The sequence below is a fragment of the Lontra canadensis genome, unplaced genomic scaffold, assembly GCF_010015895.1.
Source record: "Lontra canadensis isolate GAN:19392208 unplaced genomic scaffold, GSC_riverotter_1.0 scaffold63, whole genome shotgun sequence".
Taxonomy (NCBI): Eukaryota; Metazoa; Chordata; class Mammalia; order Carnivora; family Mustelidae; genus Lontra; species Lontra canadensis.
This window is the reverse complement of record NW_022631057.1, coordinates 8,565,102-8,587,261: the sequence shown is the minus strand read 5'-3', so window position 1 is coordinate 8,587,261 and position 22,160 is coordinate 8,565,102. Positions and strand designations below refer to the sequence as shown.

The window sequence follows — 22,160 nt, the reverse complement described above, 5'->3', positions numbered from 1 at the left end:
CCCCCCCCTCCCCCGCCCAGCCTGTTTTTCATTACGTTCTTTTTAAAGGGCTGGAACACCTCCTTAAGAACAGACATATGACAGATCCAAGCCAACTAGGACCCAAGGGTAGGGGGAGTGGAGAGTAGTCCTGGATGAAGACCAAGGGTGTAGGTCAGAATCTAGGGTGTCAGGGCAGAGAGAGGGTTAAAATGCTGGAAAAGGAGTCCTGATGGGAGAGCAGAGGAAGGCTCTGAATGGGAGCCCTAGTCAGAAAGCTGGATGGGTTTGATGAGGAGAGGAAGGAGCTGCTGAGCGAGGCTGGGGGCAGCAGGGCTGCCCAGGCACACCTGGAGGGCTGCTGGGCAGGTGGAGAGGAGCGCCTTGCCCCTAATGGGCAAGGTTGGAGAAGGTTGCATTGACTTGGCCGCTGCTGGCGAGATGGTCAGACCTGAAACCCAGTTTTTCCTGAACTTGCTGGTTAGTGTCTCTCTGGTTAGTGTCTCTACAGTTTCCCTGTAAGCGAGGCCTGTGGGAGGCATGGGATCTGTGCAGAGGGCAGCTGGGCGCTGCACAGTGGGCACTGAGAAATCCCCAAGGGCACATGCATTTGGAAGGGGAGGGCAGGAGTCTGAAGCTTGGGCTGGACTCCTGGAGAGGCCACAGCACCCAGTTCTCACTTCCATGCTCCCGAAGTGGCTAGAATTTGAGATGAAACCACTGTGAGCTGGGGTGGGCTGGAATTTCCTGGCTGAGCTGTGGACAGATGTTAGGAGTGTCCTAAAGGGGCTGACCCATTGGATCTCCCCATTTACCTTCTGTTTGCCTACTCCAAGCTTCCTCTTCCTTTCAAATCAAGGTACAGTAAAGTCACCATCAGTGACAGGGTGATACGAAGGTTCACATCCAGAGAAAGTGTGAGAGGGCATCCTCCAGCCCTTGCCCCACCACTGAAGCCCCAGGGTGCTCCCCCCCGCACAACTGCCTCCACAGGGCAGGAGGACAGAAGGGGCACATTCCTCGGCCCTGCCTCACTGGGCCCTGTGCCCCTTGGCTGCGTGTTGTGATTCTAGCAGAGAAGCCAAGGACTTTTGCTGCTAAATAAACCCTAGGGCTGGTCCCCAGTGGCATGTGTTTGTGGCGCAGGTACAAACTGTTTCCATAGGACTAACCAGCTCCCCATTCCGTCCGGGCAGGGTGGGGGTGCATTCTTGAAAGAAAGAAAACCTTTCTAATAATCAGGCCGTAGTCTCTTCCTCTTAAAAACAAAACGAAACCTTTAGGAAGGACATTCCTTGAGGTCCCAGTTGCTCCGGGGTATCTATCATAGTCAAACAGTTTAATATCTAATCGTAGGCAATCCTGATGCTTCTTTAGCCCTCCTGGAGGGGGTAGAAAGCAAGTACTCTCAATATAAGGCTCAGACTTTCTGCAACTTCACGGAAGTAGACACACGGCCCCGTGGAAGTACAGCGTGGCCCATGCTGTGTGTACAACTCAAGCCTTTCATGCATTTCAGCTGACTCCCTTCCAGGCCCCCTGAACAATTTCTCCTTGTCTATGTGGTCCACGCAGAGTCAAGGAATCCTAGATCCGAAATCTGGCAGAGTCCTCCTGAGATCAGCTCACTCAGCGGACTCCAGGACCCCTTACAGAGAGCTGCTGGTCCTTAGCAAAGTTTTTTCTAAAAAAATAAGGACGATACTGTGGTCTCTTGGAAAAGCTACACATACCTGATGTAAACGTATGGGCTTTATTCTGTTAATGTCTGCCTTCTTTATCATAGGCTCCTTTTTATTTCAGTGAGAGAATGATGGGAGATCAAATTTATAAATATCTTTAATTGGTAAGATAAAATGTTAGGAACCCTATGTTGGTCGCTCCAACTTTTTTATTCCTTTGAAAAGGCATTAGCTGTGGGGTGCCTGGGTGGCTCAGTGGGTTAAAGCCTCTGCCTTCGCTCGGGTCATGATCCCAGGGTCCTGGGATCGAGCCCCGCGTCGGGCTCTCTGCTCGGCAGGGAGCCTGCTTCCTCTCTCCCTGTCTGCCTCTCTGCCTACTTATGATCTCTGTCTGTCAAATAAATAAATAAAATCTTAAAAAAAGAAAAGAAAAGAAAAGAAAAGGCATTAGCTGTGAAATTACAGCATCTGAGGACCACCGACCCACCTCCCTTTGGAAGCAGGGTCAGCGCTGGGGTGAGGCACGCGAGGCACTAGCCGAGCCCAGAGAATGCAAGGGGGCACCCAAAAGCGCAGTGAGCTGATATTTTTAAAATTGAATTTAATGCCAAAAAAAAAAAAAATCCATGACAACCAAAAATTCAAAATTTTAAATAAAAGCAGGAGCAGCATAAGTGATTTTTCCTTTTGCCTCGGGTTCCAACATGGCTCAGCAAAGCACCACTTGGAAAGATTCCTGCTAAATCACCCATGACAGAAAAGGGCAGCTCTGGGTCTGAGAACCCTCCTGGGGAAGGACCTGCCGTAACATCCTCAGGTCTTCCTCTAGGCCCCTCGCAACCCTGAGGTTTGCTTGAGTCTGACGTAAGCTGGTTCTCTGCAGCTTGAATCCCAGACCTTCTCAGGGTGTTCTCAATGGATTTTGCCCTTTGGACGCTCCGGGGCAGTTATATAAATGCCCCCCGCACTTGTCCCCATACTCTCTCCTCTCCCTCTGCAGCCAGATCTTCATGTTTCTTTTTCTTTTCTGAATTCTTAGGAAAGCAAGCAAGTGGAGACCAAGACAGATGCCAAGAACGGAGAGGAAAGGGGCAGAGATGCCAGCAAAAAAACCCTGGGCCCCAGACGGGACTCAGACCTGGGGAAGGAGCCAAAGAAGGGTGGTTTAAAGAAAAGCTTCTCAAGAGACAAAGAGGAAGCTGATGGTAAAGGCGGAGAGAAGCCCAAGGAGGAGAAGCTCATCAGGGGCATTGACAAGGGCCGGGTCAGGGCTGCTGTGGACAAGAAGGAGGCAGGGAAAGATGCGAAGGGAGAGGAGAAGGCAGCAGCCCCGAGGAAGGAGGACGAGAAGAAAGGCAGTGACAGGAGCGCAGTGTCAGGCAGAGACAAGGACAAGAAGAGAGAGGAGAAGGAGATAAGCAAGAGAGAGGACGACAGGAAGGGAAAAGGGGAGAGTAGGAAGGCAGATAGCAAGAAGGAAGACGAGCGGGTGAAAAGAGGAAGCGGGAGCACAGACACAAAAAGGGAGGACGAGAAAGTGAAAAAAGATGAGTCCATCAGTGAAAAGGAACCCAAAGAAGAGAACAAGACCCAAGCGCGGGAGAAACCAGCCCCGGCTTGCCCCACCAAGCCCTCCGAAGGGCCTGCCAAGGCGGAGGAGGAGGCGGCCCCCAGCATATTTGATGAGCCCCTGGAGAGGGTGAAGAACAATGACCCAGAGATGACCGAGGTGAACGTCAACAACTCAGACTGTATCACAAATGAGATCTTGGTCCGGTTCACAGAGGCTCTGGAGTTCAACACGGTGGTGAAGGTGTTTGCCCTGGCCAACACACGCGCGGACGACCACGTGGCCTTTGCCATCGCCATCATGCTCAAGGCCAACAAGACCATCACCAGCCTGAACCTGGACTCTAACCACATCACAGGCAAAGGCATCCTGGCCATCTTCCGGGCCCTCCTCCAGAACAACACGCTGACGGAACTCCGCTTCCACAACCAGCGGCACATCTGCGGCGGCAAGACCGAGATGGAGATCGCCAAGCTGCTCAAGGAGAACACCACCCTGCTCAAGCTGGGCTACCATTTCGAGCTGGCCGGGCCCCGGATGACAGTCACCAACCTGCTCAGCCGCAACATGGACAAACAGCGGCAAAAGCGGCTCCAGGAGCAGCGGCAGGCACAGGAGGCCAGCGGCGAGAAGAAAGATCTGCTGAAGGTGCCCAAGTTCGGGGCCCTGGCCAAGGGCTCCCCCAAACCCTCCCCCCAGCCATCTCCAAAGGCCTCGCCCAAGAACTCGCCCAAGAAAGGGGGCACCCCAGCTGCTCCGCCGCCGCCGCCGCCTCCCTTGGCCCCGCCCCTTATCATGGAGAACCTGAAGAACTCATTGTCCCCAGCCACCCAGAGGAAGATGGGAGACAAAGTCCTGCCCGTCCAGGAGAAGAACTCCCGCGACCAGCTACTGGCCGCCATTCGCTCCAGCAACCTCAAGCAGCTCAAGAAGGCAAGTAGTCGCAGGCCTGGGCCCGAAGGGCCGGAGCGGAGGGCGAGCCTGCCCCGGGGAACCGGGACAGAGCAGGCTGTCAGGCTGCTGTGCCTGTGCCGCACCTCCGGCCATCGCAGCCATCCCCCTGCCTCTGGACAGGCCACAGTGTCTCCCTTAGAGGGGGACTTTCTCCTTCCTGTAAGGAGCTTCCTTTAGCCTCTCACTCCGTGCCTCCAACTTTGCTACCCTGCAGCTTAACCAGGGTCTCCCAGAAATGGAGAAACAGTCTCTACCTAGTAGTTCCACTTCGGGTCCTGCATTAAGTCTTCTCTCCTTCCTTCGCAAAACAAAAATGATCTCCCTTTTACGAATTCCCTCTCAGGACCAGCCAAGTCCTACTGATCAGTGTATCCCAAAGGTCTTTGGGAGATTTGGCCCTCAGGAGCGTCTCCCCTGTGACTAATCAGTGCCACAGACACATGAGCCATCCCTAGAGACCCCCCTGCTCCTCCAGGTTTCACCTTCCTGCACCTCAGGCGACAGAGGCCACGGTCATGTGCTGATCTGACGGGATGGCGGCAGTGAACCCTAGCCCCACAGCATCATCGGGGGCTAGGCACCAAGACAGAAAGGACAACCTCAGCTGTGATGCTTGTGGTCACTGGATGACATCCAGTTTTTACAGACAGGGAAAATGCTCACTTACTCATTCCCAGACACCTGTGGGGGGGCTCTGGTTGCCAGAAGGAAGGAGGCCAGATGAATTCTAGAGGCTCCTCTGCTGAGCTCCTTTCTCTAAACGGTCTCTGCTTTGCCCTTACAGGTGGAGGTGCCCAAACTGCTTCAGTAAGACCAGACTGCCAGGGGGCACTGTCTGCCGATGCCAAGACTGCCCCGGCCTCGCCTCCCAGGGCCGCACAGACCCCGCCCCACACCCCACGCCCTGCTGCCCTGCTGTGGATGTCCCTACTCTGCCATGGGAGAGCATGAGGCCTGGCCACACTCCAGGAAGGATGCCTTCTCTCTTCTTACTTTCCTTTTCTCGTCTCTGAGGCTCTCCAAAAATTTCTTTTATGCCTGGAGCTGAGGTTGCTGGACAAGAAGAGTCCTTTTAGCGTGTCACCGAGAAGATGGCATGGCTGGGGCCCAAGTAGCTGGCAAGTTGCAAAAGGCCTGTGATCCAGGAAAGATGTCCCACCAGGACCACATAACCAGCCCAGTCCCACTGCCCTCCAGGGCCAGGATTCAGGCCTCTGAGGAGCCCTTGGGGCAAAGCTGCTGGGCCCGTGGCCCTCTGTGTGGGACAATGGCAGAAGATTGAGAAGGGCACGAGGGCCCAAGGGAAGAAGGAGGAGGGGCCGAGGATACCCTCAGATCCCTCCTGGGCTGATCAGAGGACATGGCAGGGGCAGCTGGCCTGGTGGGAAGTGGGCTCCAGCTGGGAGGAGAGGGACAGACAGCAGCTGGTCCTGAAGGTTTGATGCCAAAGCAGACATTTCCCTCACACCCACCTGCTGTTGTATAAATAGCCGTGTATCTGTTTTTCCATAAGATTTTGATAATATATACAAGCCTTTAGTTGTGAATGACCGTGCCCCCCCACCTCTGTACTGTCCTGAGGGGTCCTGATGCTCACCTTAGGCCCCATGGAGGACTCTAGAGGCTCAGGGTCCCTGACATGCCAGCCCAGGTTGACCATGTAACAGGTTCATATCTGCGGAAAGTCCAGTGCGAGGGAAAGACTCAAGCCTGGGTCGAGGGCTCCCCACTGACTGGGTTGACCAGGCCAAGGAAACTAGGCCTTAGCTGGGGTCTGCTCCTGACCATTGCTGCTGCCTGGAATCATTAGCCAGAGCCACTTTCAGGGGTGACGGGGCAGAGTGGAGCACAGGGCCCTGGGATGGCTATATTAGGCATGTTCAGGGAATGCTCATTCCATGACTCTTCCTCACTGTGGGCTTGGGGCCAGCTCCTTACAGCAGTCACAAGCCCAGGAAGGCAGCCATCTCTGAGCAGGCAGAGAAGTGAATGACCATTTGGGGAGCAGCCGCCACACCAGTATGCCCAGTAACCCATCTTACCCTCCACTCCAGCTGCGGGCTGCTCTCCTGACCTAACTGCGGCCCTGTGCCCTCCATCAGGTATATCAAAAGCATCTTCCTGATTTGATTGACTTACAGGCGCTGGCACCCCTTGACACTGTGGAAGAGCCTCTTTGGGTCTGGGTCACTGGTAGTTTTCTCTGTCTCGGTGTTTTGTCCCACAGCAGGGAGCACAGCAGTGTCATCATCTTCGGGGTGAAGGAGGGGGCGTCCCTGCTAGGAAGAAGGATTGCTGTGCTAGGTCTGACCAAACACAGAAGCAGGCTAGTTGTGGGAGCAAAAAGCTTGGATCCCAGGGGACACTCTGCACCTCCTTCCCCTCTACCCACTTGCCTGTCCACCCCAACAACCAAAACAAGGGCTGGGCCCAGGAGATGGCGGGTAGACACCTGCTGCCTCTCAGATCTCAGAGGGTATTAGCCGGAGCTGAGGGCAGCGGGCGCTTCCATGTACCCTGTGTCTGCAGTTGCCAGGCCTCAGCAAGACGCTGCAGGCTGCTTCAGGTGCTCTTGCAATTCTGGAGGTTTCCATTTTGCAGGTCAAGTTCAGCCCAGAGAGGTTACCTACAGGTCCATGATCACACAGCTAATAAAAAGAGAGCTCAGATCTCTTGCTCTTAGAGCTCCTTCTGATGAGAGATCCCCCTCCTTCCTTTCCTGACATGAGACGGGTCCAAACCCAAATAACGGATCTCCAAATCTTAAAGTTCCAATAACCAGACACAGACACACACACACACACACACACTCTCTCTCTCTCTCTATTGTCCTCTTGGGGATTTGGGGGGTGTAATGCCCGGACTGATGAGGTCATCCTTCCTCCGGTGCCTTCGAACCTGATGCGGGACCGTAGCGCCATCTGCAGGCAGGCGGCGTCCGGCTTCTCCGGCCCCACGAGGGGTGCCCCGGAGCTACGCGGGGTGGGGCAGGGAAGGTGGGCTGATGAGACGCAGCGCCGGGTCTGGGGGGCGCCTTCCCACCGCCTGGGAGGGACGGGGGGCAGCGCCAGGCACCGAGCGGCCGCGTGTCCCGGGTCGGCCGAGCGCGGGAAGCGGGCCACGCTCGCGGGGCCGGTTTCTGCGGAGTAGTGCACCCACCCTGTCCCACCTGCCCCGTCCGCCTCCGCAGACGGCCGTCTGCCGGGTTTCCCTTCCTGAAAGCCAGGCTGCAAGAGCCGGAAAGGATCTGTCTTCGTCCGGATCCCGCCTTTTCCAGGGAAGATAATGAGAGTCAAAGGCAGCAAATGACTTGAACAAGCCGATGCACACGTACGCAAACCACGTCTCGTCGCCGGCTGCATCCTACCGACCTGGGCCAAGGAGTCTCCTCCCACTTGCGCCCCGGCTGGCCCCTTTTTGTTTCCAGGCTGGGTCTCCGTTCCCCCAACGGAGGGCGTCTTCGCATCTGGCTGCCCCGCCCCCCGCGGAGCCCGCCCAGACACCCACTGTTGCACAGGCTTCCTATCTCCGGGCCCTGCCGCTGCAGGCCTTAGGGGACGCCGGGCTAGGTAGGACTGAGGCCCTGTCGCTGGCCATGGGGGGATGGCAGCCGCCTACTCGCCCCCTTCCTGTTGCGGGAACTTAACCAGTGAGCCAGGGGCTGTTGGCTGTGGCTGTCACAGGTGCTGTGAGTTGGGACCATGGCCACTCACGCGGCCCTAAAAAGCATAAGAGAGATCTGGACACGAGTCACCCACGGAGGGTGGCTTCTGGACCACCAGGATCACCAAGCCTGTTATGTCACGTGCTCCCCACCCCTCTGCAGGCCACTCTCAAGCCTGTGCCCCAGCTACCCCTTATGCCACTTCTTGTGCAGGTGGCCACTGCTGTCCTGGGAGTCCAGGCCTGGTGAACCACCCCCTCCCACCCCCCTGCCCTGTGTTCTACCTGCTCTGCCTGGCCCGTGCACCTTTTCCAGGCCTCTAACTCCTCTTCCTTTATCCCACCTACCCTCCCTCACTCCTTGCCTCAAGTGTCAGCTGCCCCAATCCCATTCCTCTCCCCCTACTGTGCTCCCCTTTCCTTTTTGGGGGGCCCCCATTGTATTCCCATTCACCTCTGCCCCAGCTCTCTCCCTGCATCTGAACCCCTGCCTTCCCCCTTTGAGCTCAGCCTCCCCCTCCCCAGCCTGAGGCACCCAAGAAAGAGGAGCACTTGCTTTTGCTCCTCTCCGTCTGTGCCTCCCAGACCTCCCCTTAGGGGTCCTGAGTGTGCCCTCGCAACTCAGCAGGACCCCACTTACACCACTGGAGTGTAAATCCTTGAGCATCACCGCTCCTCCTGCCCTGTATCTTCCTCTCATCTGTAGGGTGCCTGCCTGGTTTTCAGGGGTGCTAGCTGCTGAACAAGAAGATGGGGAGGGGCAGCTACAGCTCTGTGCTCCTGCTGGCCCTCTTCCCCTGGTGGTGAGCAGATGAGATGGGCTCATAGATGGAGAGCTTTGGGAAAGATTCAGGGGGACTGCCCTATTAACAGAGCTAGAGGATGTGAGAGGCACCTTCTCTCTGCTTGGGGCATGTGAAAGCCCCACTCTGTTGTAGTTACCCCCTTTTCCTTAGAATTCTCAGTGCAGAGTGAATTGCCTGGAAATGCTGGGGAGGGGAGATGCCACCTCCTGGGAGGCAGCTATGACTGGGACTGCCTTCCACTCCAATGAACAAAGCAATTTTTAATTGGCCCCAGATTGTGGATTTAAGGATAATTAATTCAGCTGGGCATGGCCGTGCATTCATTTACACCTCTTTTCTTAGGGAAACTCAGAAACTTTATCCTGCCAATGTCCTCCACCTCTCAGCTTCAGGAGGGAGAGGGAGAGCGAGAGAGCGAGTCAGAGAGCGAGAAAACTAACTGGGTTCCAAACCTTGAGATGAGCCGGTGACCCCCTCCTGAAGTGTGAATGAAGGCAGAATTTGCAGACCGGAAGCCAGGACTCTGTGTGACCACAGCTCCCACCGCTTGCTCCCACCCTCAGAGAGAAGGTGGATTTGCAGCTCTGGCCCCAGCTCTGCCCGCCCCTCAGCATTAACTTTCCCTCTCTGTCTGGTCAGGTCCAGGGGCAGACTCCTGGGCCCCCTGAAATTTTAATGAGGATGGGAGGAAGCTGTGACTCCCTGGACGGAGGCTCTGCCCATAGCTGTTACTAGCTTTGCTTACAGCTGTCTCTGATGCTGGCCGAGGAGCCCCCCCACTTCCAGCCTGTGTGACGAGAGCCTCCCTGACACTCTGTGGGCACCAGAGGGCATGGTTAGCACAGTGGCCATATGCAGAACCCAGCTGGAGGATAAGGCTGTGGGGCTGGAGGACCCTGGGTGAGGGAAGGAGGGGCTGAGCATATGGGTGTTGGGGAAAGGAGACCGTTGGTTGGAGGTGGTGTTGCCAAGCCACGCTGGCACTTTTCCCACTTGAATTAAAAACTAAAACTTCTTTCCCTAGATCTGTCACCAGACAAGTCCTGAGACCATGAGGACCCAGGTCCTCAGGGAACAAGGCAAGGGAAGAGGGTAGAGCTTGGTGCCCAAGCATCTCCAAGGGTGGGGGCGTCTGCTTGGCTCAGTGGGGGTCTAATGTCTTAGTCCCGATGATCCAAGGCAGCCGACAGAACACCTCGCACCAACCTCTTGGGCGGCCCAATCCCTCCGCTTGGCTCCTAGAACCCCTCAGATCAGGAAGGACAGACAGGGGTCACAATTTCATGTACGTATTTCACCCTCATGACAGCCCTGAGGCATCATTTCCATGGGATAGCTGAGAAAACTGGGCTCAGAGACACACCCAAGATCAGCCAGTGTCGGGACCCACACATGAAGCTAAGTGTCCCCAGAAAGGGGAAGGTGCCTTTGTACAAATGTGCAGTGCCTTCCATGTCACAGGGGCCTGACCTCTAGTGGGCAACCTCTGTAATGCAAATAAGCCCCCTCTTCCCAGCTGTGGCAAAATCCCCCTTACTGGCTTTGGGAACCAGCTCAAGGAGCCCTCAGCCTGGGGGCGGCTCTGCTGGCGGAAGCAGGTGAGCAGGGATGCTGGGCTCCAGCCCTGGTGCCTGCCTTCCCAGCCTGGAGGATGTGGCACTGGCAGCACTCAGGGCCCAGCTGCAGGCAGAGCTCCTGGAAGGTGTGGATGGGCCCAATGAGGCAACTGACATGAGTTACAGCTTTACAGCTTTAATCCAGCAGTCGGAGCCCTGTGGCCAGTGGGGCAGCCGGGAGCAGGGCTTCCGCCCACTGCTGATGGAGCCCTTTCCCTGCTCTGCCCCGGCCCACAGTGAGCAAACAGGGAGGGCCCCAGCGTTCCTGGCTGGGATCTTGGAAGTTGACGGACTCTGAGAAAGCAGGGGTCTTGACCCAGGCTTTCATGTCCTTCTCTTGTCCCAGGTAAAAATAGTCCAGTGATCCCAAGCCCTCCCCACCCACCCCTCATTCACAGCCAAGTTCCAGCTCAGCTCCTGGTCTACTTCCCTGGGGCTCCATCACCAGCAAGACCCAGGGCTTGGCTTGGTCTTGGGCCTGAGGAGTCGAGGACCCTCGCCCACCCCCAGGGCCAGATGCAGATACAGGAGAAGGGCATCACTGAAGGGGCAGCAGAGACACAGCTGGTTCCTCAGGCTCCTGGGTAGGACGGCTGTGGTGGCATATAGGGGGGAGGAGCTGAAAGCCAAGGAGACAGGATGAGGGTGGGGGGGGGGGCATGGGAGGTTGGGAAGTGACCCCCAATTCCAGAGGCATGAAGGATACATGGGGAAGAGGTAGCCTGGATGTTTCCAGCTGAGGCAGAAGTCTGGGAGAGGGACTCAGGGTAAGAAAAGAGCAGCGGAGGTCCCAGCACAGAGGTAGGGGGCAGGCGGGAGCAAGAGACTCCAGATCGCTCACTTACCTGCAGGGTTGTAGATAGGGGGCCCAGCCGGGTAGAGTGGATACTGGGGAGCAGGACCACTAGGAGGGTACATGTAGCCAGGCTGTGGGGGTGCGGGGCCAGCTTTGGGGTCCTGGGGGTATGGGTACACTGGCTGCACTGGGATGCCTGTCATTGGAATCTCCTGGCCTAGGTGGGGGACAAGGATCAGCATCAAAACTCCACATCCATGGCGAAACCTCCTCCTCCTGCCCCGGAAACCAAGGTAAGCACCCCTGGGCCTCTGCTGTCTGTTCTGGAGGCTCCAGGCTGGCCACCTGCTGCCTCTGCCTCCCAGACATTGCCTGGCAGAGTTGAGCGGGGAGCTGTGCACGTGGTCCCCGCGAGTCAGTCTGTGTTTAGCAGGTTTGCTCCCCTCAGCAGGTTTCAGAGGCCTCACGAGCCAGAGAACAGAGCCCGGGGAATGTCCCACTTAGGCAAGGATAGGGCAGCTCCAGAGTCTGGTATCTTGTTATCTAGCACAGCTGCCACTCAGGGGGTCCGCCTTCAGCCTTTTCCTCCCATTCTGATCCCCCGTGCAGCGTCACCATTCCCACACCCAACAGGGTTGGGCAAGTGTGTGGTCACATGTCAGCACTCAGGCATACATTCATTCCACTGTACACTAGGGTTCATGCAATTAATGCTCACGGCTACAGACCCCATCCCGTGTCCTTTCCAAGAGTCACGTGCATGCCTGTGCCCATGCACACACATGTTGACAGACGGCCTGCCACGCACATCTGAATATTCCCATGCACGCATGTCTGCGGACACAAAGTCTGCTGGTTCACATAGAGCCCTGGCCACGTTCTTATTTCTGGGGTTACCGGCTGGCAGGTGTATGTACACAGAAGCACTCGCTGCTACACAGTTCACACACGCTTGAACTCTCTGGTGCCCACCACGGGGGTCGGCCCAGCCTATCGGATTCATCTTGCCCGTTACTGTACATACCTTCAAATGGGCTCTGCAGATGCTGGCGCCGGCGGTACAGGTAGCAGCAGGAACAGAGGAAGCAGCAGATGGTGGTGGCCACCACAGCCACAAAGAGGATCACAGCCGAGGCGATGCCTGCTATGGTCTTGGGACTTAGACAAAGAACAGTCCCCTCACCTTCCAACACTCATAGGAGGGACTCCTCATTATGGTGACCATAACACTGTGCTCCAACTCCTGGCCAGCAGGGGGCCACAGCAAGCTGAGATTTGGGGTTCCTTGAGGGGCTCTGCCCAGTCCCTGTGGAGAAGATCTTAGGGGACCTCCATGTCCCAGAAGACCATGCTGCCTGGCTGCCTAGTGTGAGGCATGCCGGGATTTGTAGTGTGCTCCCCACTTCGTTGCTCCTACGTCTACAACTTAATTGGTTAGACTTTGAACATGTTAGCACTGAAAGGCACCTTAGAAATAATCTAGAGCCCCTTTCTATCAACCCCCCAACACGCAGTCTCCTTACACCTTTTCTATATTAGCAGTTCCCTGCAAAAAGTTTGAAACCACTAGTTTGGCAACCCCTGCATTTCGTGAAGAGGAAATAATGACCCAGGAGAGGACGAGCCTTCCCCAGAATGACACGGTTAAGGAGAAGTGGACCTGGGAATCAAACCCACGTCTCCTGCCTTCTTGCCAGAGCTTCTCCCACAAAGCTGCCCCATGTACCCACCCTCCACCAAGCGCAAGTGGGTTAATACGCCTTTCCTAGAGCTTCCAGGCCCCAGCACCAACACCCACTCTGTCACCAGGCTGCGTCCTAGGTCGCAGGGCTGGGGCTGTGGCTGTGGGCTGAGGCTGTGGAGGTGGACATGGAGAGGGGCAGGAAGGAGACAGGGAGTAGGGGAGGCCAGGGCAGGCCTCCTGAGAGGAGGCTGGAGGGGGCGGGGGAGGAGGCGGGGGCCCACCTGAAGGCCAGGCAGTGCTTCTGCTGCCTCTCGGTGATAAGCAAGGTCAGGTCTCTGCAGCAGTACCGCTGATAGCAGGTCCCGCAGCAGAAGGTGAAGAACTCGCAGTTAAAGCCTGGATGCCAGGAGCCATTCCGGTCCAGGTACCACAGGCAGTCCTCGCCGGCCAGCGCTGCGGGCAGGTTGGGGTGGGGGGCCCATGGCCATCGGGCCAGCTTTCCGTCCGCCCTTACCCCGCTCCCCCAGGCTCCCGGCCCGCCGTCTCCCGGGTCGCGGGAGCTGCCCCTCGTCGCCACCCCGAGGGGCTCCGCCCCTGAGCCCCGGCGGCCTCCCTCCGCGGCTGACTCCGCGCCCCGGGTCAGCTTCCCATGGCCCAGCCTCCCCGCCGAGTCTCCTCCCGCTCCCTGCGGGCCAGCAGCACCCAGCGGAGCCCCGCGCCCACCCCGCCGCCTCGCCGCCCAACCCCTTACCCAGGGGAGCCCCCAGCACCAGGAGGGCGGCCGCGGCCAGCGGCGCGGCCCCGCAGAGCCCCGGGGGCCGCATGGCGGGGCTTGGGCGCGGCCGAGCTCGGCCGCCGGGAGCGTGGAGCGCAGGACGAAGCCGGCCGGCGGGAGCTGCTGCGGGGCCCAGCCCGCCGCCAGGCTCGGTTTCCTCTCCCGCCTCCTGCGAGGGCGGGACTAAGGCCCGGGCCGCGGTAACCCTGCCCCCCACGTTCCGCGCCCGGCCCAGGGGGCCACCCACCGGCGACGCCCACCCAGCCCGGGGCTCGGGAGCTGGGCGCCCCTCTCCCAGCCCGGTGCTACCCTGCACCCCGCCCCCGGCTCCACCGTGGCTCCTGCTGCCCGAGCCACGGAGGCCACAGCGGGGCCGCTGGACTCTGCAGCCAGGGAGGCCTGGCCGTGCCCTGGGCCCGCCCCCGCGGCCTGGGCCCAATCAGTATCCCGGACCCCAGAAGCTCCGATCCTGGTGCTGTCTCCGAGTGCCCAGGCACATGGGCCAACCCTAGAAGGGCAGGGCTGGACCTTTCCCTGTGCAGGACTTCCTCTGCCCCAGTGTCCAGTCCAGGACGTCCTGCGGCGGGGGGGTGGGGGGCGAAGGGAAAAGAGCCTGAGAGCACCCCGCCCCCACTCCCAGAACACAGGCACCCATTGAGAGGCAGCTCAGAGCGGCTTTGTCCCCGGCGGTGCCCACAGGCCTGGACTCTGCCAGCTGCACTGGTTCCCTGAGATGGCCCCTTCCCCCTCTGAGTGGACAGCGCTGGCATGCACCAGCCTATGGCCTCATCAGTCGGGATGACAGGCTGGGGCCACCTGGAGCCCATCCAGCTAGACACCCTTCACAAACTCCTTTTTTCATAAAGCAGTCCTGCAGAAATAGTGCATAGGCTAGGGGAGCATAGGGAGGGCAAGAGTTAATTACAGTGGAGACAGTGGTTTTGGTGGAAGGGGGGAGCCAGTTAATCCCCTTATAAATTTATACTGTCAGTATGTGACATATATGTCACTATGCCCGCTGCTACCTGGGCTACCCTGACCAGGACCTGCTGTCACTCCAGGGACCAAACTGAAAGCGTACCTCAAGCTGTGGCCTTGGTGCAGTCCCTTACAAAGCACTTTGACAGGTAGCTCATGAGAGGGTTTCCACAACTCGGTGAGCTCAGTGAAGCTGACAGGTGACAGGTGTTCTCATCGATCCTATCGTACAGATGGAGAAAGTAGGACTCAAGGGAGTTGTAGGACTTGCCAGAGATAATACAGCCCACGAGAGGCATAGGCAATAACAGCAGGACCCAAGTCTTCTAAATCCAGGTGGGTTCCCCTTCCTGACAGCAGAGGGTGTGCAGTGAGTCTCTCCGTATTTGGAGGTGAGGGAACCCGGGCAGGGCAGGGGAGGTCCCGCAGAGCCTAAATAAGTTAGGAAGGGCGTCCAGAAGAGGAGCTGCCCTGTCTGGGGCGCATGTGTGTGCTAGCACACCCAACCTGAGAGCTGGAGTAAGAGAGGAGCTAAGAACTGGAGTAAGAAGAGGACTGGTTCCTGCCCCAGGTAGTTGCTGGTAGTCTGATGGGGGAAGGAGGGGGCAAGTGATTATAAGTACCCGTGCAGGACCCAGTCAGAAACACAGCAGCAGAGGGGTGAAGAGCGACATCTCGCCCTTGACCACCCCTTAGACAGTGTGCCCTTTGCCATCCAAGTGCGCAAGCTCCACGAGTGTGCGATCCTGTCGCGGTTGTGCTCACTGCTGTCACCCAGCCCTAGCCATTGGTAATGATTGTAGGTAGACTGAGGTGCAGAGCGAGGGCTGTCTCTTTTCCAGTCCCAAGGCTGATCCTCCCACGTGTACTCTAGACCCCCTCTGATCTCTCCGCCTTATCTCTTTTCTTCGGGGTCCTTAGTTTCTCCTTTCTTATCAGCTTCTTTCCCCAGAGCAAAACGGAAATCTCAAGTCTCTCCTGATAAAACAAAACAAGACCAAACAAAACCAAGCCACATGCTTCCTGAAACTCATCCTTTTCTAGCTACTTTCTTGCTTTTCTCCTTTTCCCCTTTTCTTTCCAACAGGTCCTCCTCAAACCTCGCCCTGGTTGAGGCTTCGAGCTGGCCCTGACACCCAGTTCTCACAACACCATCAGTGATTTTCTAACTGTAAAATTCGAGGGAAACCTTTCAGTCCGCAGGATGGGAGTGTTGAGACTGAGACAGAGGGTGGGGAAGGGCTGGGGGTGGGCCCGGGGGAGAATGGGCAGGGTTGGGAGAGCCTGGAGATGGGTTGAGGCTAACTCTGTCCTGATGATGGACCTGAGTCCTGGCGGAGGCCATGGAACTGGGCAGGAGTGGGAAGTGGCTGGGTGGGAGCACTGGAGAGGGACTGGAGGCGCTGAGAAGGGGGTTGTCCAAATCTTTTAGGCCTTTTAGGGGTTGTCCAAATCTTTAGGCTTTACTGCACCTCATCCACTCAGGGCACCTGGGAGACTCTTCCCCTCACCACGCCAGTCTCCTAGGCCCCAGTGAGGGGCAGAGGCACTTTCCTAGAAAAGGAGAGGAAAACAGTAATTAATCTCTGATCAGATGAGACAAAATATGAACTTTGCCAGTAGCAGGCTCTCCCCAGGGGGCCTGGAATATGATCATAGTGCTGCTAGCAGCTAATAGTGCAGATGAATTTGCCCCTTGTACAGGGGCCGGAAGTGAATTTTCCCAGCTTGCCCAGCTGGGATTTGAAGGTGAGCTTCTGTGACTTCTGAGTCCAGGCCCTTGCAGTCCACCGCCTGCCTCTCCTGGAACATGTCTAAAGTGCTCCGCGCTATGCTTGGCATACAGAGCACGTACCTGGGGAAACTTTGATACCCAGCCCTTATCCCCAGCAGGAGTCTATGTGGGAAGAGAGCGGGATATTTAGAGTGGGGAAGGGAGGCGGAAGCCGGGCAGAGAGGAGGGCCTAGGACCATGCCTGTGACCCAGTTTGGGCTTTGCCTGGGGCTGTGGTACCCGAGCGAGCTAGCGAGCAAGCGTGCTGCTGAGTCATCTCACCGCTGGGCTGAATGACCAGCCCAGGGCTCCTCCCCAACCCCCTCTTGCTCCTCTTCAAATCTGAGCCAACTGAGTAGGCCTGGGCTCTCCCAGGGCCTTCCTGCCTTCCCAGGACCACAGCCCTGGAGTGTCCATTTCAGAGGCTTCTGCCCCACCCAGCTGTCTGGCTCAGGGGGATTCTGGGCCATTGTGAGATAAGGGAAGCTCCCTTCCTCTCCCCTACTTGCCTCCAGGTTAGTCCCATGCTTTCTCCAGTCCTCCAGCTTCCAGCTGTCCTCTGGCACAGTCACCTCCTGCAGATAGGTAATTACGCATTCCTTTCTTCCCAAGGACCCTGAGCCCTTTCTTCGTTGATTTAATCTCATTACACTCTAGGGTGTCAAACACACACTGGTTCTTCCTTGCAACCCAGGGCTAGGGAGAGCAAGACCCAGGAGAGCCTCTTAGAAGTCCTCCCGTCCCCAAGTGCGCCCCAGACAGGGCAGCTCCTCTTCTGGACGCCCTTCCTAACTTATTTAGGCTCTGCGGGACCTCCCCTGCCCTGCCCGGGTTCCCTCACCTCCAAATACGGAGAGACTCACTGCACACCCTCTGCTGTCAGGAAGGGGAACCCACCTGGATTTAGAAGACTTGGGTCCTGCTGTTATTGCCTATGCCTCTCATGGGCCAGAAACTTGGCCAAGATCTCATGGCTTAGCTGGGCACTGAAGGAACCAGATCTCCTGGCTGTCACTGTCCCCAAATAAACAAACATCTCTCTTGCAACTTAAGGTCTTCCCTGGTGTCTAGCTTTATTCTCAGTGCGAATGGAAGATTGTGACTCAAGTTTGTCCTCTTGGTGGGAGGGGTCTGGGGGTGGGCGAAGGACAGTAGGGATCAGCCTCGCTGCAGGCCAGCCAGCTCCTGGTAGGAAGGAGCACTATTTAACAATGCCTTTGCAGGGCCTGTCCCCAGAATACCAGGCTTCTGCTTCTTTGCAGAGGCCCAGGGCACCTGGGCAGAACTTCTACAGCCTGGGCCTCAGGAAAGGAGGGGTTAGATGGGCTCATTTGGGTGGCAGCTGTGAACAGCCTGGCCTAGGGGGCTGTGGGAGCAGCAGCAGTTCCAGGCAGCCAGTGCCTGGAGGCGCCCAGCCCAACCAGTGGGGCAGACGGGGAGAGCCAGGTTATCTTTAAATGGCACCTTACTCAGACTGCACCTCTGCCAGCTGGGCAGGGTGGGGGCAGACAAGTGTTATTTTGGGATCTGAGGATAAGGAAGGAAGACGGTTCTGTTTACAGCTCTTTCCTTTATCCCCACTCCCTCTCCTGGGAAGGATTTGGGGACATGGGCCTCAGCTGGTCCTTTCCACCCTGGGTCTCTGTTTTCAGCCTAGTCCTGTTAATCAGCGGCACAGGGGGGAACTCTCAGACTGACAGAGGCACAGGGCCTTTGCTGGAGTGACAGGCTCTACAAGGACAAGCTTGGGTAGTGAGAGTTGCTTTGGGCTTGGAATTGGACCAATGGCTGCTATGACTACTCACTATGAGGCAGCACTCCACAGTGCTTAGTACAGTGTTGAGTTTAATCCTCAGAATGAGTCCCTAATGCAGATACTAATATTACACCTGTTCTGTGGATGAGGAAATGAAGGTACAGATAATTTAAGAAGCTTGCCCAAAGTCGTCCAGCTGGTGGATGGCAAAGCCAGGATCCGAACCTAAGCAGTCTGGCTCCAGAATTCACGCTCTGAACCCCTAACCAGAGCGTGGGTCCTTCCCTGTCTCTTACTTGCTCTGCAAACTTGGACAAGCCACCTAAACCCTCTGGGCTGGGCTTCCTTGTTTATAATGGGCTATGATTCAGTCAAACCCACTAGAATCCTCAAGTCAGCTGGCAGAGGCCCCCTGGCCCACTGTCTCTCCCTGTTCAATGGAAAAAGAATTTACTCAGGGTCATATAACAGGTCACTAGCAGAGCTTGGGCAGGAGCCCAACCCTCTTGCCTCCACATATATTTCTGTGCTCTTGCTAGGGACGCTCCGTGAGTCAGGGATGAGGCAAGGGAGCCAAGCCAGCGAGGGATGGGAGGTCAGTTGTTGATCTGCAATCACAAGGCCAGGTGTAAGAGGAACGCTGCATTGCTTTTTTTTCCCTCCAGTTAGATCAGACCAAGTCTCTACCCTGACCCGTGGAGGGGAATTATCAGTCCCCCTTCTCTCGCACAATGCAAAGTGCTGAGGGTGGGCCCTGTAGGCCTTGTCCTCTGCCATTCAGGGGTGGGCAAGTCCAGCAGTCCTGGCCCGGGGGTCGCAGACACAGACCCCATTCCCTGGAGCCCTGGCGCCCAGCAGCCTGCCTCCCCAGGGACTCCGTGCAGCCTCTTCTTCCTTAGAAGTCCTCCCGTCCCCAAGTGCTCTGCCAGGATCCGGGCAGGGTCTCCACCCTTCAGGCCCCATGGACTTCTGCTCCTTCTTCTCTTCTGGGACCCCCTCCCCTTTCTTTCTCCCTTCTTCCTCTGTGACCCTGTGCACTGAAGCTGCTACAGAGGCTCCAGAAGAATGGCTGTCCTCAAGCAGCTCTGCTTTCCACTCTGCAAAAGCAACTAAGGCAAGGAAATGCAAAAAATTTGGCTACGTTCTTGGAATAAGCAGAGGGGAAAAAACCTAGGGAAAGCAAGCCAATACATCGATAACATAATATCACGCGGTCATCACAGAAAAACCGCGTAGCAGGTGGAAGGTAGGAGCTGCAGCCACCACCTGTTTCTATCCTGTTCCCAGGCAGGATGGCAGTGCTGCGGTTCTTCCTCACGGAGCTGGCCTCCCGGAGGCTCACTGAGACCCTAATTTAGCAGCAGCATCTGTGAAACTGAACTGAGTCATTCTAATCCAGTGAGTCAGGGAGACGGAGCCAAACATAGCTCCCAGCTTCTGGAGGGTGGGGGGGGGGGGCACAGAGAGAAGCACTCTCTCCCATTTGAAGTGCTTCAATGAAGTCATCTTTAATTCTAACTACAACCCTGAGGTAGGTATTAGTTCTCCATTTTACAAATATGGAAACCAAGGATCAGAGGGGATGTCACTTGCCGCAGCTTCCTCCTCACCTTCCGGCTAGGCAAGCATGCCTCGGAGCCACTCAAGCCCCGAGAGACTTCCTAGGCCTTCCAGTCAGGCCTGCGTTCCTCCTTTTCTCTTCCTGCAGCACACTGCCATGAAGTCATGGGTACCATACAGTCTAAAGGATCCGGTGTAATTTGCAATTTTAGGAAAACAACAGTCATGTCACTCATTTCTCACCTACTCAAAAAACGAAACTTAACAGAATAAGCCCCCAAACAAAACATCCCCAACACAAACAAAAGGAGTGTGAGGGTCCTTCTTAGCTAGCTGGTGAACCTGTACCAGTCTGGCAGAGAAAGATAAATCATTCACAAATGGTAGAATTTTATTAATGGTCACGTTAGGCTGGCCACTTTGCTACCTGAATCCTGCCCCCATCAGCTGTCGCTTTTGGAAGACCTTTCTCTACCCGCCATCAGGGCCCATGGACTCTCCCTTGTCAACCTTTCACTGCCTGACCTCTTCTGCTCCATCTCCTCCTGACACTCGGGTCTCTCACCTGCACTCCCTCCTCCGGTCTCCCCTTCTAGTCAAGTTTAGACAGACATCAGAATGCTTTCCAAAATGCAAACCGGATCCTGCCCCATCCCTGCCTAAAATTCGTAAGTGGTCATCCATTCCTGGAAGAGGGCAAGGCCTGTAGGATCCCTCCTTGTCTGGCCCCCACTCATCCCCCAGCTATTTCTGGCCAAGAGCCCCGTGAACCATAAATTCCAATGCTTTAAGCCCATGTACAAGCTGTGAAAATGCAGTTGTATTCTGTGAGGGTCTTAAAGATTCTTTTCTCTGGGGTGTCCTACCCCACCCTCGTCTGCCTGGCAAATGCACGGGGGAGATGACAGAAAACTGTCAAAAAGTGCTAAACCGACTTGGATCAGAATCACACACCTTGCTGTGTGACTTTTGGCAGGTAACATTTAATGACTCTGTGCTGCAGTTTCATCAGTCTGTAGACAGGGTGAACAAAAAAGCCTGCACTTTGTAGTGACTAGATGGTCTACGTGAGATAATGCAAGTAACACTTTGGAACAGTCACTGGCTGTTTGGTGCTTCTGGACCCTGAGCAGTTGGAGCCACCTCGCAAGTGCTCAGTTTAAGGGTCACCTTCCCCATGTAACCCTGCATGCCTTCTTCTCCCCATTACCGTTGATCAGGGGATTGACCCCAGTACTTCTCTTAGCACTGCCCACATCTGTTGCATTATTTCTGACCTCCTACTGGACTAGCTTCTTGAGGGAAGGGGCCAAGCCTCTCCAGCGTCTAGCACTGGCCTTGCATGGAAAAAAGTTTAGTATTTGCTGAGCAGAATGAACACATAGTGGTCAGAACCTGGCTTTGTTTATCATCTGCTTATTGGTCGTACGTCTGCCTGGCTGGGGTGAGAAGTATAGTCTTTCCCCGGACAGCCCTTTCATTTTCCAAAGCGGTGTCCTGTTTCCCCTGTCTTCTCAGCTCCTTCAAGCTTCTTCCCCCCAACACAGATTTGGTCCTCCGGGGCTTGGTTTTCCTCTTGCAGATGGGCTCGCCGTCTGTCGGGGAGCCTCCTGTTTGAGCACCATAATGGAACAGAGCTCTCTAGGATTGCTGACAGACCCAGAGGACTGAAACGATCTTACACAATCTGTCTGCTACCCCAGCCAGGACGACACGGGAGTTTAGTGAGGACATGTTAACAGTTCCTGACATCATAAACTCTTATTACCACCACACAGAATTGCTAACAAGAGCACAGTGCTCTGTAATCCTTAACTCTCTTCATACTCATCAGTTTTGAAAAACAACCTTACCTTTAAATTCTGCCTATTTTAAAGCTTATAGAGGTATTTGCTTGAATCCTAAACTGTCATCCTTCCCAGGGGTTCCTGTTGTCTAAAATTCTGATCAGCCCTGGAGCCTGGGTGGCCCAGTGGGTTAAACATTCGACTCTTGATTTCTGCTCAGGTCCTGACCCCAGGGTTGAGGATGAAGCCCCCCCATCCCCCCAACCTGCTTGGGATTCTAACCCCCCCCCATCTAAAAAAAAAAAATCCGATCAGCCCCTCTCCTATCTAGTGCTGTTTCATTTGTAAAAGGCCTTCTTATCCTCTTTTGGAATGGATAAGGCATTAAAAAGCCCCCTCATCTGTCATTAATATCAAATAAGGGGACAAGGACAGAACCCAGGGGCACAGCATAAACCATTCCACAATAAGCTGGTTTGTCATCTGAGAGTTGGAGGCCAGTAACCAACTTCCCCATTCCCTAAAGCTTTGATTTTACCGTGTCCAGATTTTATCTGTTAACGAAATCAGACTACGAGTCTAGTTTGGCATCCCTTGCTCTGAATTTATAATGAACATCTATTAAACCCCAGTGGTTACATTCTTATTTATCAGCTTGCATCATCTGTCTGTATTCCCTGATCAATGTCACAGATCGGGCAGGGACTTAGAATCAGCTTCCTTCCGTTCCTGGACTTCCACCTCCTCCATCTTCTGGCTGTTTCTTCCATTTTCCCTTCA

At 55.9% G+C, this 22,160-nt stretch overlaps 2 protein-coding genes across 2 annotated transcripts in view; one reads left to right on the top strand and one right to left on the bottom strand.

The window, feature by feature from the left end:
• LMOD1 (leiomodin 1) overlaps positions 1 to 5,732 on the top strand; it is a 40,793-nt gene extending 35,061 nt beyond the window's left edge. Inside the window, exons 2-3 of the mRNA XM_032878250.1 lie at positions 2,701 to 4,164; positions 4,970 to 5,732. Coding sequence (XP_032734141.1) covers positions 2,701 to 4,164; positions 4,970 to 4,996 — 1,491 coding nt within the window. The 3' untranslated portion in view covers positions 4,997 to 5,732. The remainder of the gene's footprint in view (positions 1 to 2,700; positions 4,165 to 4,969) is intronic.
• A 4,658-nt stretch (positions 5,733 to 10,390) lies between these two features.
• Positions 10,391 to 13,935, bottom strand: SHISA4 (shisa family member 4). The gene is made up of 5 exons (XM_032878249.1): positions 13,502 to 13,935; positions 13,032 to 13,203; positions 12,091 to 12,224; positions 11,116 to 11,283; positions 10,391 to 10,889 (listed from the first exon to the last, which is right to left on the bottom strand). Exons 1-5 carry the CDS (start codon positions 13,572 to 13,574, stop codon positions 10,843 to 10,845), a joined length of 594 nt encoding a protein of 197 aa, XP_032734140.1. The 5' UTR covers positions 13,575 to 13,935; the 3' UTR covers positions 10,391 to 10,842.
• Positions 13,936 to 22,160: the final 8,225 nt, after the last annotated feature.